This window comes from Carassius auratus, linkage group LG44F, assembly GCF_003368295.1.
Source record: "Carassius auratus strain Wakin linkage group LG44F, ASM336829v1, whole genome shotgun sequence".
Lineage (NCBI taxonomy): Eukaryota > Metazoa > Chordata > Actinopteri > Cypriniformes > Cyprinidae > Carassius > Carassius auratus.
The window spans coordinates 5,135,954-5,151,224 of NC_039298.1; the positions used below are offsets into that span (position 1 = coordinate 5,135,954).

The window sequence follows — 15,271 nt, forward strand, 5'->3', positions numbered from 1 at the left end:
TTTCAAATATTTATATTTTTATAGTTGCTGATATAGATTGTAAAATATATTGACATAAACATCAAATTTTTGTTATTTTCTCAATTATCCCATTTTTAAGACCATTTTTTTTATATATTTCAATTTAAATGTATTAATACTGTCCAAAATTTACTCAAAATTTATTTTAAGAGTGGAATTGTATGTTCTTTCTCCTTAAATTATATTTTATAATATATTTAGATTTAAACTAAATGCATTTTGAATTTGAAAATCATTACGGTTTACCACATATATTTGAAAAATATTTTGGCCACAAAAAAATGTATATTTTTTGCCGTATGGGACTTTTTAAAAGTAATTCCAGCATGTCTATCTTCATATTACTGTCAACTTCAAGTAAATAGTATTTGATCTTAAAAAGAAACCCTGGTGAGTGTTGTTTTGTGGGTGTTCATGTTGGTTTGAAAACAGGGAAGTGTTGGTCCCTGGCAGTGTGCTTGTTCTGTCTCTGCCAAAACTCAGGCATTTCATGGTCAGCATTCCACCGATGCAGGCCAGCCAATCGTGAGCTCATTATACACTAGGCAGGGTTGTCATAACACTAACTCTGCTTAACAGGAAAGCACACTGGAGAGGGGTCAGCCACTGGACGGCTAATAGACGAATCTAAAACTTTTCATTTTATTCAGCTTTGTCAATCCCACCAGATGAACGGCTGATGTTCAGTGTCGATACAGCTGCATCCCACCAAACAAATGGGTAGGTAATACAGTGCCTGTTGACAACTTTCTACTACACTTCAATTTGCCAAATTGGATGCAAGATCTAAGACTGTGTAACCTCATAAAATCAAATCTACAGGCAGATGTTTCAACGTCTCTCCCTCAAATTCTTTCCATGCGGTGCATCCTTGCTGCAGTATTAGAAGACTGTTATCAAAGTACACCGGGGACTGAAACTGACATACAACAGGCACGAAGCACCTATTGCAATTGTGTGATTACCAATTCACATCACATTCTTCATTCTACACTTAACTGTTATTTTGTGGCTGAGAGGAAAAGTTACTTTCTGGTAAACTATATAAAATAAATAATGTACGCTGTGGGGGCTGGGGGAATAATCACCAGAAAAGCTGTATAACACAAATGCCAAAAAGTGAAGAATGAGTCTTGGCATGTCTAACGGTAATGATGGACACTGTTGAGAGTGGGATCAGGACATGAAACTGTGTCATGGAGTGCATATGTGTTGGAGAAGTCAGCTCAAATCTCAGCGGGTGAGTTCAGAGCAAGGTTAGCCAAATAGTAGATAAATCTGAGTAAGTTGTTGGACAGACCGCTCACCCTGTGATGAACCCTTTGCCCAGGAAAAAGAACTGCTTAATGTGCCCCAGCACAGGTGGAAAAAAAAAAAAAAATCTCATCCCTATTACAACAGATAACTTCAGTCATGTTTAACATATGCCATTAGTTTCACAGGTTCGTGTGGAAGATCATATTTGATCCAGATTTGTCAGACTGGTCTGTGTTACCGCATATTGTACTTGTTTATTTAAAACCCATGTGTTTCTTATGACAGCATATCATTAAGCAAAGCACGCTTAAGTCTGATCAGTGCACAAATGCTAAATTTTTAACACTAGAATTGTTTTCGTTAGGTTTTGGCAGTGCAGCGCAGGGTTGTGTGGTCACTGCACATCCATCTTTTAACTAATGAGTGTGTCGCCCTGAAGAGAGACCCTTGATCTGACGTCAGTCAAGAAGAAAAATTTAGACAAGTACTGCGTTCGACATCACATTCATCGGCAAGTAGTATAGCCTGTATGAATTCATAGTATTCAAAAAAACACTAGGTAAAAAGTACCCAGGTGACCTGCCTGCTTTCTGAAGTGGACATACAATGGACACTTTACTATCCCATGAGACCACAGGAGAGGATATATGAATATAAGCACAGACGAAAGAATACTCCATGCATGTGACTGTAACAACATGGCTGATGTAGTAGGCCTATGTCCGAATATTACACATCAGATGTTTTTCCCCAACAGTTCCCCAAACGTTCACTTAAGACATAACAGAGCACTGGGATCGCTAGATGAGGGTTTAATGAACTCATTTATGAAAATCTCAAATTCGATTAAAATCGTCATTTTTCACTTTTTTGTGTGCGCAATCAGACTCATTTTGCCAGCACGGGTCACATATTTATTTTTCTGATACACAAAGCAGCAGCACGGGATAAAACACATGTTAAAAAGTAAAAAAAAAAAAAAAAAAAAAAACTATAAAGCGCAGCCTATATATCATATCAATAAAGAATAAGACCCCCCCCCCACGTCACACAAAAAAGAAAAAAAATACAATTACAAATAGTGTTAAAACATTACTTTTATTTTGCTTTATACATTTGCATATTAAAACAAATTTACACACTATATTTACTTGTTGTGCAGCTATAGAGGAAACCAGCTTTTTAGGGTTGTATTCAACATATCAATATTTAAATAACAGACAATTTATTCATATTATCCTAAATTACCACCGACCAGTGTTTTCAGAGGCACTGTGACATAAGTTAAAAATCTACTTCAGTCTACTTTTATTTGATAGAACAGTATACGAACAGTTAAGATAAGTGAGGAAGGTAACGTCTGATCTTTGGAAGCAACTTGTACCCACTTAATGAATCTTAATGAATTACTTGATACTGTTCAATTTAAAACGGAGTAAAATAAGTGTTTGAGATAAATACAATCAATTAGCGTTTCTTTGTGATGTGAAAATAAAAGATGACAAAACTTCATATCGATTACATGACACAGAGAGAGCACATAACAGGCAGTGAATCATAATGTTATGTGCTACATTATATCATTATTTTATGTTGAAATATGTTAAACGGGTTTCAGATCTTATGCTTGAACTTGTAAAAGATGAAGAAACATGAAATTGTTCATTCTTATTTTTCACTACCTTCCTTAAACTGGACATAGAAAAGACAAGAAAAGAAGAGACTGGGAGAAGAAAAACATCACATTGTTTTTGCGGGTGGACTGCATGTGGAGAGGTGAAAAATGCAGCGAGAATGTTTACAACACTTATTCTCTGTATTGTGTGTTTGTGTTAATGTTGGCTCACCGGGGAATGGTGAGAGCAGCTTAAGTTTCCTACATTTCTATCAGTGCAATTCAATCATTCAATCAACCTCCAATCACTCAGATATTCAGAGCAAAATTAACTTTCTTTTAAAGGCAGTTCTGTACAGCAATCCAAAAATTAATTTCATAGCATATTCTTATTTTCAACATTATATATACATGGCAGATAGTCCTACTGGTGTGTGCCTATATATGTACATAGAGAATCTATACACAAACATATACAGTGACAGAATAGCCGTGTACATCTAGCAGCAAACACCAGTTATTTTACCGGCTGTAAATCAAACTAAATTAATTATACTTGTACGGTTTGCAAAGAACTTAAAATGCTTGCATATATAGAAGTTAACTCTGTGCTTGCCGGATCTTACAGCAATCTTTCTAGACTAGTTTGCATCACTGTGTTCATGTCCCATACACTGGCTTAAGTGGGTGATCACGCACTGCTGATTTATTACTGTCCTTCCAAAGAAACAGAAAAAAGAAGAAGCTGTTGAATAATGAGCGAGAAACACCTTCTACCCTGCGGTTCAGTGTAGTTAAGAGTCTAATAATAAGATATCCTCATTCTCGCTGGGAGGCAGCATGAGCTGCTGTTCATAGTAAAGGCTCTTGGCGTAATTGATTTCTTGTGAAATCTTGGTGGCAAGGCTCTCACTTTTCACGTGGACCTATGGAGAAACAAAAAATGACATTTAAAGTTGGACATTTGGAATAAGGATGCACAGATACCATTTTTCCAGAACAGATCCGATACCGATCTGATCGCAGCACTGATTTTTCTTAAATCAAGTAAAACTTCTATACCTCTTTGTGTTAAACACAATCTACTAAATACAGACAACTTCATTATTAAGAAAAATAACAAATGAAAAAAACTATAACATCATAATCTGTGACAAAAATACTATTATAAACTAGGTTAGAAGATAATTTAGCAGTAATGGTTATTCTAGAAAAAAACTCATGAGTGCACAATAATTTGATAAAATCTAAACATTTAGTGAAAAAGCATTATTTAGTGGGGGACCAATATAAGTGAATGACTGTAGGACTAAATCTGGTAAAATGTTAAACACTGCTCTTTGTATTGTAAAATACATTCATCAAGAACAAGTAAATATATTTATGTATACGTATATACTATAGAATTAAAAGACATTTATTTTAAATGTATACCACAGTAATGAGGCAGCAACATATAATAAATAGCACAGAATAAGAAAGGCTATTAATAATCTTTCATCGTGCAAAAGTGTTGTGATCTAACAGGCACCCGTTAGAAAGTAACATGATTTAGAAACAGCACTAAATTCTAGCTAGATGAAGTCCTTTTATGCATCTTGGAGAGAGTTTCGTCATCTGAACTGTCGTAGCTGAACACGATACGCAGTTTGAAGGCTGAATTGAGAACGACTGACAGCTGCAGCGGAGAGAAAGAGTTTATGTGAACTGGAATTTAACGACTTTAATATTCATCTGTACTTCACATTGAACTATGGAACGGCTTCAAACATTTGGGATATAGTGCACGAAAACTTTATTTATGGTTCTTATGGTGCTTTATTTGTGCCTTTCGTAGGGCTTAGAGGGGTCATATTTAAATGTTTTCTTTCTCTTTGGAGTGTTACAAGCTCTATAAAGTTGCAAACACTAAAGAGTCAACCACACCCCCTCTAAAATGGCTCATTCTACCACGCGCCCACACGTCTACATCATGATGTGGGAAGATTTGCAAAACTCCGCCCAAATGTTCACACAAAGAAAGGCGCGTGACTTTTATTCTCACTGTAGTATTGTTGTTGTGGAGACGCTGTGTGTTTCATTGTGAAAGCAAAACTACTTTTTTTGGTCTTCAAAAAGACGATGCTATTCGCCTCGTCATGCCTAGAGCTGATCCGTGCTGGTCACTGAGGAAATACATCAACTTTGCACTGTGGATCACCGGATCGGGCTTTCACCGTGGGCGAAGTGGAGTCCAGCCTGGAGTGGTCACATGTGGTTGATGCAAGCTCCTGAGTCGAATCTGCCGGCCGCGGCATTCTCAATCCCGCCGCTACTCACTCAAGCCAACCGTGCTTTGTTGTGAAAGTGAAACTACTTTGTTTGGCCTTCCAAATTGTTAATCGACAGATTGTTAGAATATCAGAATCTGTGCAGTTCTTTGTCATAAATACAGTTTACAAAAGATCACGAGGGATCAATCGGTTTCCCATCTGCTGTAAAATTTATTGTTAAATCTTTTTAATGTTCTTTAATGTTATCCTTTTTAGGCTTTTTAAAATTATTTATTTATTTTTATAAAGTATCGATTCAGGCACCGTTTAGGCACCGGTCCCGTTTTAAAAGTATCGAAATGGCACAGGTATCGAATAAAACCCAATCGATACCCAACCCTAAGTATAAGTCATTATAATCAGTAATTATATCCCCCCTGGATGCAACAAATGCTTTGTTTGTAAAGGTTTTTTTTTTATTATTGGTTTTGTCTGGTATTATGTATTTTCAAAATACAGTAATGGTATATCATAATCATTGCTGGAAATTCAATCTCCAAACACAAGTATTGTACCATTTAGTAATGTCCGTTCATATATATATATGGTCTATAAGTCTATAAGACCATGGTCATTTAAGTCTATATATATCTATTAGTCGTCTCTTACCATAGGTTTCTGGTGTGATGGACCTGGAATGGCCACTCCACTACTGGTGCTTTCTGCTTTCTTGGTAAGCTGTACATATACTTTCCCATGGTCCTTGGACACCAGACAATGATAGAGATCATCATATTTGACCTCTAAAAAGATCGCTTCACGATCCACAAATTCTCCAGGCTTGAGGAAATATACCACTTTGGAGGAGATCAGCACACAGTATGTGTCTATGGGCTCCACTGCGATGAAACTACAGAAGAAAAAAGGCACATGATCGTTACATCATCGCTTTACAAAGAACAGAAATGGTGTTATACCCTGGCAAAATCTGGCTTAATTCAATTTATATTACATAATTGCAAAGCAGATGTGCTATGATTCCATTCAGTCCAAATTCGCTCATGGATTCCGATCAAATCTGTAATAATTATGAACTATGCAATAAATGAAAAATGATTAAGTTAAGCATGCTAATCAGCGCATAGACCATGTTCAGAGAATTGAAGATTAGTACATCAAATTAAACAGGCAGCATTAAGGCAGTTCCAATGTGTGAGAGGGGAGAAAGGATGAGAGTGTGAAGGCTGCAGCCAAGAAGACTAAAGACCCGTGAGGCACCTCTGAGGAGAGAGGTCATATGGGCCAACGGGGGGCTGCTGTTCTGGATGGATTGGCCTCTTTGGTGATAAATGTCTTTTCTATCTCACTTTGAACACAGAAATGAGCCCTGATGCTTCCAGCCAAAGACTAAAGACAATATGCCTACAGTTGAGGTTTCTTGAACTGGTAGAACCATCCAGAAAATGTGCTTCAAATTATTTGCTTTAAATCCTACATTCAATAACAAAGAAAAGATTGGAAGAGTTTTACAGAACAACTTATCATTACCATCAAAGACGATACTCACTATTCGGAGTGGATGTTGTCCGTTAAGTGAAAGAGCTGTTCTTGTCCATCTGCTTGTAGGGAAGAGAAGCGAGGCAGCAGCCCCTGAGGGCCCTTACAGCAGCGTGGCTTCCTTACTCGCTGCACACTCAGCCTAAAACACGCACACAAAACACATAAGGATCATTACTCACAAAACCAACAGCCTTAAGAGGGTTCAAAGTAGGGGAATCCAAATTGGAATAAAGCACCTTTTTACTGGAAAGACTGGACCTTTTTTCTCTTTCCCCCCATTTCCCGTTAAAAAGTACAACGGAGGCTCTTGAAATAACACCTGTTGTGGCACAGTCCAAGAAACCCACATACTCGGACTCCTGCTATGCCTAAGGTGATATCCTGCCAACATATCATATTCAACTGTTTCACATTCAAGCACACAGTGTTGGTTATAGGTGTGCAGTTCAATCTATGGTCAATGGTATGATAGCTCCAAAGTTCTGGTGGGAATAGCCAGCAGCCTGCAGTGCCACTGCCAATGCAAAGCTTGGGTCTTGCTTCTCCTGCAAACAACCCCTCTCTTCTTTTGGGCTGCCACTGGTGGGCCAAGTGGAATTCCTACATCTGGCTTGAATCTGGGCCAGCAGGCATTTGATTAGAGCTGATGGTTTCCAGTTGATTCACAAAGACGGCAGTGTACTGCATTTCTCTGTTCGGTTTAAACTGAAGCATGGGTGAATGCAGCTGTCTCTGTTTATCAAGAACTCAGAATGCAAGGGACGGGGAAGAAAGGATAACCAAGGATGGACAAACTTGAAGTCTCGAAGTGGGTCACATTTGCAACCTCTTTTGCATTTCACATCAAGCCTTTAATACTGAAAACAAATACTAAGAGACTCATTGAACTTGCTATCAACTCTGCTGATGTCATGCAATGAAAAACTGCAGCACCTTGGAAGATTTTTAGCATTAGCAACTAAATCAATATTCCGAAGCCACTGGTTACTTCATTATGACATATTAAGTATAATGTGGTGTCGTTTTTCCTTAGAAAAGCCAGAACTTCCACATGGACTTGGCTCACTTTTTGACAGCAAGCCACGGTTCTTAATCATAACCGTAAGTCATGAGATCTGGCCCTGTACATGACAGGACTGTAACAGACCCACAGAGACTCTTAACCTCTCTTTCTCTCTCTCTTCAGCCGCTCCCACCGCTCTGGAGGCGATCAAGCACAATGCCCTGCAACTGATTGTGGGATTGGAACAATAGGGTTCAACTCTAGGTCAGGCACAGGGCTTGGAGCCCAGCCAGTCAACCGTCAATGGGTGCAAACAAACAGCTCTTAATTCTTGCTCCTTTCCGAGAATGATCATGAGCAACATGGGTTGAGGGCAGGCGTGATGTAGAAGGCTGCTGAATGTAGGTGTTTAACATGTTTAACACAAAAAGCATGCCTGCTGGAACACAGGCAAATTTGGCCACCATCTCTGTCATCCCAAAGAAAGGTCTGTCACATGCACTTATAATCAAGCTATAGCAGGTTTATGCATAGTTTAGTTCCTTGTTTCCTTTGTCTGCTCAAGGACAAATGATAGATTTTTTTTTAATGCATGTTGCATGTCACTGCTGCTTGTTGGAGCAAGTGCACAATGGCAAGGACAACTGCAGTCTGATTAAAGCATTGTTGCCAAAGTCTGCTCTTGGAGGATCACAATCCTACAGTAATAAATGTCTTCAAGATTACTTAGAAATTTCCAGACAAGTGTGTTTTGGCAGGTTGGAGCTAAACTCTGTAGGACATTGGCTATCCTGGATCAGATTAAAGAGTATACGTGCTGGATGAAACAGAGTTATAATAACATAATTGAGGTCTGTTAGCTTCACTATGCAAAAATCTGACTGAAATGTACACACTTGACTTGTGGCGAGATTTCACATTTTCTCATCTGGTACGTTTCAGGCTTGGCTGACTAATATTGCTTATCTTGCTGATCTTATCTTAGGTTTACTGGGTCAGTGGTGGGTCAACTGTGTAATCGGTTTGTATTAAGTATGCTGCTTTCAAAAAAAGTTAGAATTAGCAGGTACAGTAAGATTATCAGAAATGCGTGTTCCTCTGTTTACAATGGCAAGAAAAAACCATAGTAGTATTAATTTCTTTGTATCGATTAAATGCCACAGAAGAAGTACTGTCATCTTTTACAAAGGAGGAATTTGAGGTTTGCCTAAATTTACTGAAGGCAGAAAAGTCCTCCTTGATGTCTTTGCCAAAGGTGACATTCAAATGCACATCAAGAGGCAAACCACATGAGGGACTTTCTCTAGTAAAGCTTGGGGTAATAGAAAATGTGTGCATTTTCAAACTGAATTGACAGCTGAAGGTGGGGAACATGGTGCTTATCCCCTACTGATGCTCCAGGTCAACCCGCCAGCACTTCTTTGCCTTTGTTTTGAGATTGTAATTGAGCTGCCTCTGGAAGCCTGCCTGTATTGCATAGTGCAGTTGGGAATGGTGTATGTTATGTGTGTGTGGGGGAGCCTGCTGAGTTCACTAGCAGGGCAGGAAAGCAAAAAGAATTGTGTGGACACTTCCACTGTTCCTGACCTTGCTTCAGTCTGCTTCTCATTAACATGTTTATTTCCTGTTTGTGATCTTAGAGTGTATGTATAATACATATTCCTGACCAGCAGGAGACAAACACTTCATAATCTACAGTACAGTGACATTAGTGGCATTGTTTGCAAGAAAACATGCAAAATGTGGGAAATATCATGAAAGTTTCAGATGGGAAGGGAAGAAAGCTCAGCCAGGAATCACTGAGGCCAGTTACTGATGTATAGAAATGGATCCTTCAAGACAGAGTGCATGTGAAGACTTGGTGCAGAGTTCTACCTGTGAATGTGTTTGTGAGAACATGTAATAGCTGGGTCAGACTGTGTCTGCTGAGACCCACGAATCCTGCATTTTCTGTGAACTCTGGCTGAACTCTTGGCCGCACTGTGGCAGGCACGCTCCGAATGCCTCTCCCTTAAACTCCCCAATCTCTTCACTGCACAGTTCACCAGCAGCAGGTCTCTTTTCCACACACACACACACACACACGGCCTCTCTCCATTGAAGGGGAATGGTGAGAGAACCGGAAACTCATTCCTCCTTCAGTTCGAGCAGTAGAACCACAAACAATACACGCTTCACATATACATAGACAAATGAAGAACAAATGGCTTTACATACCAGACTGCCTGTGTAGTATGACTAGCTTTTAGGCCCCTCATAAAAACTCAGGTAGAGGTGCTAGCGTTAGAGTATGAATTAAATGTGAGACCCTTAAGGCTGCTCTTAAAACATTAGGCAAGTTCTTCAAAACAATTTTGGACTGTGCTTTGGATCATCATGTGTTCATTAGTGTAGAGCTTGTATTGCCACAAGCTAAACTCATCAAACGACAAGCAGGATGTATGGGCACATCAACAGAGCGGTCACAAAGGCTCTGCAAAGTTGTAAGAGCTATAAACATTGAACCACAGATACCCCATTTCCTATGAAATGGTGAATGTTCTTGTGCCAAAGCCAATGCTCAACTAGATGATTTAAACCACCAATGTCCAGCTGAAAAATGATGAACTGAATGCATCACTACAAACATGCTGCATTATGGTCTTTAAAAAAAAAAAAATTGATGCAATCACAAGCTGCATGTGATGCAATGTTCATAAGATAAAACAAATAAAATGCATATAAAATAAATTCAGAAGCTGTGCAATGTGACATTAATGCATAATTTCCAAAGTCTTATTTCGCATCAATCATGCCAGAGTGATTTGCTGCTTTTGTTTTAATTTTTTTCTGTTTTGCGGTTTTGTATTCCAGCTTGGCCACTGGTTCTGGCACCCTATTGCTGGAAAAGGCCCATGCAGAAGGCAATGAAAAAGGCATTCATTAAATATTTCTGTCATCCTCTTCCATAATAGAAAAAATAACCTGAATACATAGTCGATCAGAAAATACCTGTTGCTTAGGCTGGCCATGTCTCGGACAGTTTGTGCTGTTTCTGAGGCAAAATCCAGTGCTCCTGCCACAGGTTTTGTCACTGTGCCGACCAATCCCTTCCCTAGACCAGAGAAAAATCCACTGACACCTCCCTCAGTCTTCACTCCCTCCACTGTTGACGTTATCACACTGGTCAGACCGCCAATGATTCCTACACAGAATTGATTCCATTTTGAGGGTGAAACAGCAAGTTAAGTTCATTTGATATGAGCAGACAATTCATGGAACAATGAAGTACCTGAACATTAGGCATTTAAAATGCAAATATTCTGACGTACCATGAGCAAGACCATGAATCCCTGCCACTAGGTGCTCTCCACTAGTTGCTCCATGATAGCGAATGCACTCTCTTTCAGTCTGATGGCGATTGTCCATTGTCTTGCCTAATCCATCTGATAAGGTACCTGCAAACTGAACAGCAACAAAAAAATAGGAATACTAGCTTATATCTACTACAATTAACAATTCTCTTATTGTACAGAAAAAAATGACTGCCATTTAAATGAATAATGAAATCCCAATATAAAGATAAGGCATATTAAATAAGGGCTAGTTTTAGTGGTGTGTTTCACACGTGGGTAATTGTCGGGCTCACGTTGGCAGCAGCTGGCCAGATTCAGCATGCTGAATCAGCATCGGGGCTGTTGATGAAACTGAGAACTGACAGTTCAGTTTAGCGAAGGAGTTAGTGCACAATAATTGAAAGAAAGTAATGAAAATGACCAAGTAAGTCAAGACGGCACAGACAGGAGGCTGGTCTAATGTTACATCATCTTACCCGAAAAATATTCCAATACGCAAATATTTTCATAATAACATGAGCTGCTTATAATTCTGGTTTTCAACATAACTGATATTCAAAATGGTAAGCAAAGCACTGCTTTGTTCATGTTTCACATATCTGTGCATATCTTGTATATTCTTGCTTAGGTTTCTCCTTTTGAATGACGAATATAGACTGCTCTGCTGATGTAGACAGTTAATTCCTACACGCCGGCAAAGAATGCATGTGCTAGTTTGCAATTGGATGTAGTCTGTGCATGTTCAAGCACAGATCTTTGGTCCAAGACAAAGCCGACACAAGGCAGCAACACCTCATTCTTTGAAGTTGGCTCGGTATGTCCCGGCCTTATAACAACAGGAATTGGAACAGATGCGGACACTGGCCTTTTCAGTCAACTATCCTACATTACTACAGTTCATGAGACATATTTATTTCTAATGTCTTAGTCACTGAAAATGGAAAGATTATATGCATGGTGCCACATTCTGGGCAACCACCATGGTTCTCAAACCCTTCCACTGCTGAACTATGAGGATAACTGATTTTACACACCATTTCATCCAGCTATAAAATATGTCAGGCTGTAAATTATCTAATGGGGTGGGTGCTTCCCCCTCTAGGCACAGTTAACCTGCCTCTGCCCAGAGTGGCCCCTCTCAGGTCCCCTGCAGGTGCCTCTTGGAAAGGAGTTTATGTTACAAGCCCAGTGAGCTCCATACAGTCCCAGCCAGAGCACTTTATAAACAAAAGCACATTCTGCAGCAGAACTCGAGCAAAAGTCAGGCATGAACTTGGGATGACCCCTCCAAGCAAAGTCCCTGGTGAGTTCATCTGAAGGCCAGCTCCGATTCTCTGCTCCTCTTCCACCTCACTCTCACTCACTTCCTTTTTATATAATAATAATAATAATAATAAAAGGAAAACCATGTTGCAATCGTCATAAAATCGTCCAGCGTTATGAAGCAGGAGAGTACTTTGCTGAAGGCATGGTTGAATATGAATTCAAATGCATTTTTAAATTATAGGCATTATTTAATAATATATATATGTACAGTAGAATGTCAGAGGCACAGACACTTTGCAGTCAACAGAGTGTGTTTTAGTAGAAATGCCTTTTAAGAAAGGTCCAGGCCCCCATAAAGTTAAAACTAACAATTCTTGAGAACTGCACGTTCCAAAATAAATTCTGGGTGGCCACTGAAATAAGTTACAAAAACTTATGGTAGTCTTCGCAAATACAATAAACCTCAAGCATTCTAGGCACTTGATCAAACCAAAGCTCTCAAATGCATTTTATATCTTCCATTAAAGTTCTTCCACCCCAAGCAGCATGACGTGGAGCCTTATACAGTTGGTGGATGATTTTGGCAAAGCATTTTTATTCAAGCTGCTGGAAGTTCTCTAGGGGGATTAATAATTTGTTTATACATTTAAAATTGAATTAGCGGCAAGAAAGCAGCTAACAGAGAGAAGATTTTTTTTCTCTCCAGTAAACCAGAAATGGACTGTAGTTCCATCTTACTTTTATTTTTAAAATCTATCTAAAAGTACTTAGTATGATGAGTATATTTAAACTCTTCTTGGCTAAAAAAAAAAGCAAAGTGAAATTATAGAGAGGGTCGAGTGTGAACAGGAAATATTGCTGATTGAGACCTAGTGTTGTCCCATTCTATGAGTAATTTTGGCATGAGCCTGGCCAGTGTGGCTGGAAGGAAAATAATGAGAGCACAGAGGGAAAAGCACACAAAGCTCTGTCTGACAGTGAGCTGGCTGCCAATGAAGGACGTGGTGCAATGGTCTGTCAAACAGACATGCTGAGAGCTGGCTGCAGGACATGAAGTGTAGGCTCAGGTCTGACCACACACATCTGCAGCCACATACGAGTATACACATTCACACACTATGGCCATGAGAAAATGAGCTTTTTAAGCTCATTAATCAGAGTCCATCTGCTCAAGCTCAACACTAAGAGCCTCATAAACTTACAACGGACGTGAGACTGTTCCAGGGCTAATATTCAACTTTTATTCTGATGAAAGAATTAAATGTTGGTGTTCCCTGATTCTGTAAACATGCAGAAACCTGCCCGTTTACACAAGAAGACCAAGACGAATAAACTGACTGAACCTTCACCTCTCCCATGCATATTAGGTTAAAAATCAGGTCAGTTTGCCGGTGAACATCATGTGCATCTGACTTTTCAATGCTGTTCCCATTCTTTCCCTGGAAATCATCAAATGACAACATGTGGCTTGTTCTAGTGTTCCTGCTCAGGCAGACTGCTTAGATGGTTCTTTAAAAACATATTCAATAAGAAGTCTGAGAAATAAACAACTTCAGCTTCTAATTTACATTTGAACAGACCAGACTGTAGAGGACAATTCGTTCTCTTGTTTCGTTTTTTTTCTCATTATGACTTGGCCTCGCACCCAGTGAATCCCTGTCTTGTGGTTACTGCTCTGGTACTTTGCCGCTGAACAGATGGAGTTTATCATATATAATACATTTGGGAATAACTGTCAAAATATTAAGAATTAAGAATCATGCATTATTAGATGCCGTTCACATGTCACGTCTCAAAACACCTGGATGCCAGCAGCGCTGCTTTCTCCATCTTTCAAAAGCGTGACGTGCCGTGCCCTTGTGGCATTGTGAAAAGCTTAAGTGTTTTAATCTCGCTGTGGTGCAGATAGGCCTGAAACAACATGACCACTTCACTTCTATTATGAGTGCGCTTGCTGTGCATCTAAATTTGAAAAAAAGAACTTGATCATGTAACAGAAGCAACATGTGAATGGCCCCTTAGATGGACCAGTGAAAACAACAGGAAGAAAGTGAACTTTTGCTACCTTGGCAGCGGAGTTGGAAACACCATGTGTAACGCTGCGGATAAGTCCTCCAACGTTGCCATACTTGATAAGTTCATTCATACCCTCAGTAACATCGTTCAGTAGGCCCATGGGGTTACCCAGGAAGTCCACTGAGCCCAGGATCTGAGCTGCCTGACTGATAAGCTCCTATAAAAAGACAAAGACAGATGTAAGACCAAGAGCTAGTGTGATCACATAGTGGTGATGCAGACATTGAGAACTTATACTGCAAAATACAGCAATTCAGAATGAAGAATATTTATGACCTCTTTGAAGTGCTTGAGGATGTCATTGATGATCATCTCCTGCGTCTCATAGGGATGGACTCGAGTGTAGGGGTACATGTTAATGATCGCATCCTCAAACCGAATGAGAGGGAATCCAAGGGTTCCCTTCAAAGCCTGTGCAGAACAATGCTTAATTATGCTACAGACTACAACATCATAATAGAATCTAAACTTCATACAAAAGAACTGCATACAGTGAAGCACTGATACTGTGTATCTCCAGCGGGTTCTACTTGTACCTTAAGGTCAGGGGGCAGCTTTTGAGAGGTGAAGACACTCAGCTTGACCTGAGGAAGGCTGATCTTCAAGTTCTCAAAATAATAATGCTTTGGAGTTCCTGCATCTTCATTTGTTTTCTCATAAAGGTTCTCATCAAGCTTCTCCACCTCTGAAACACAAAATCAAGTACAGATGTTAGCAGGGCATAATGAGGTACATTCCCCATACTGCACACCAGAGGGATACAAACTACACACCTCCCTCTGTCTGACCGTTGCCAAAGAATATGAGCAGTTTCATTAAGAGCTTCTCCTCAATGATGATAGTATAGCGGCGGGCTGTGACCATCAGATGCTGTAAGGCAGAGAGT

At 39.5% G+C, this 15,271-nt stretch overlaps 1 protein-coding gene across 3 annotated transcripts in view; it reads right to left on the bottom strand.

Annotated features, from left to right (window-relative positions):
• Positions 1-2,357: 2,357 nt before the first annotated feature.
• vps13d (vacuolar protein sorting 13 homolog D) overlaps positions 2,358-15,271 on the bottom strand; it is a 43,265-nt gene continuing 30,351 nt past the window's right edge. For all 3 annotated transcript variants that reach the window (XM_026241126.1, XM_026241127.1, XM_026241125.1), the window contains 9 exons: positions 15,159-15,255; positions 14,922-15,070; positions 14,662-14,796; positions 14,375-14,542; positions 11,020-11,152; positions 10,700-10,892; positions 6,713-6,844; positions 5,815-6,055; positions 2,358-3,819 (listed from right to left, as the gene is read on the bottom strand). In XM_026241126.1, coding sequence (XP_026096911.1) covers positions 3,688-3,819; positions 5,815-6,055; positions 6,713-6,844; positions 10,700-10,892; positions 11,020-11,152; positions 14,375-14,542; positions 14,662-14,796; positions 14,922-15,070; positions 15,159-15,255 — 1,380 coding nt within the window. In that variant the 3' untranslated portion in view covers positions 2,358-3,687. The remainder of the gene's footprint in view (positions 3,820-5,814; positions 6,056-6,712; positions 6,845-10,699; positions 10,893-11,019; positions 11,153-14,374; positions 14,543-14,661; positions 14,797-14,921; positions 15,071-15,158; positions 15,256-15,271) is intronic.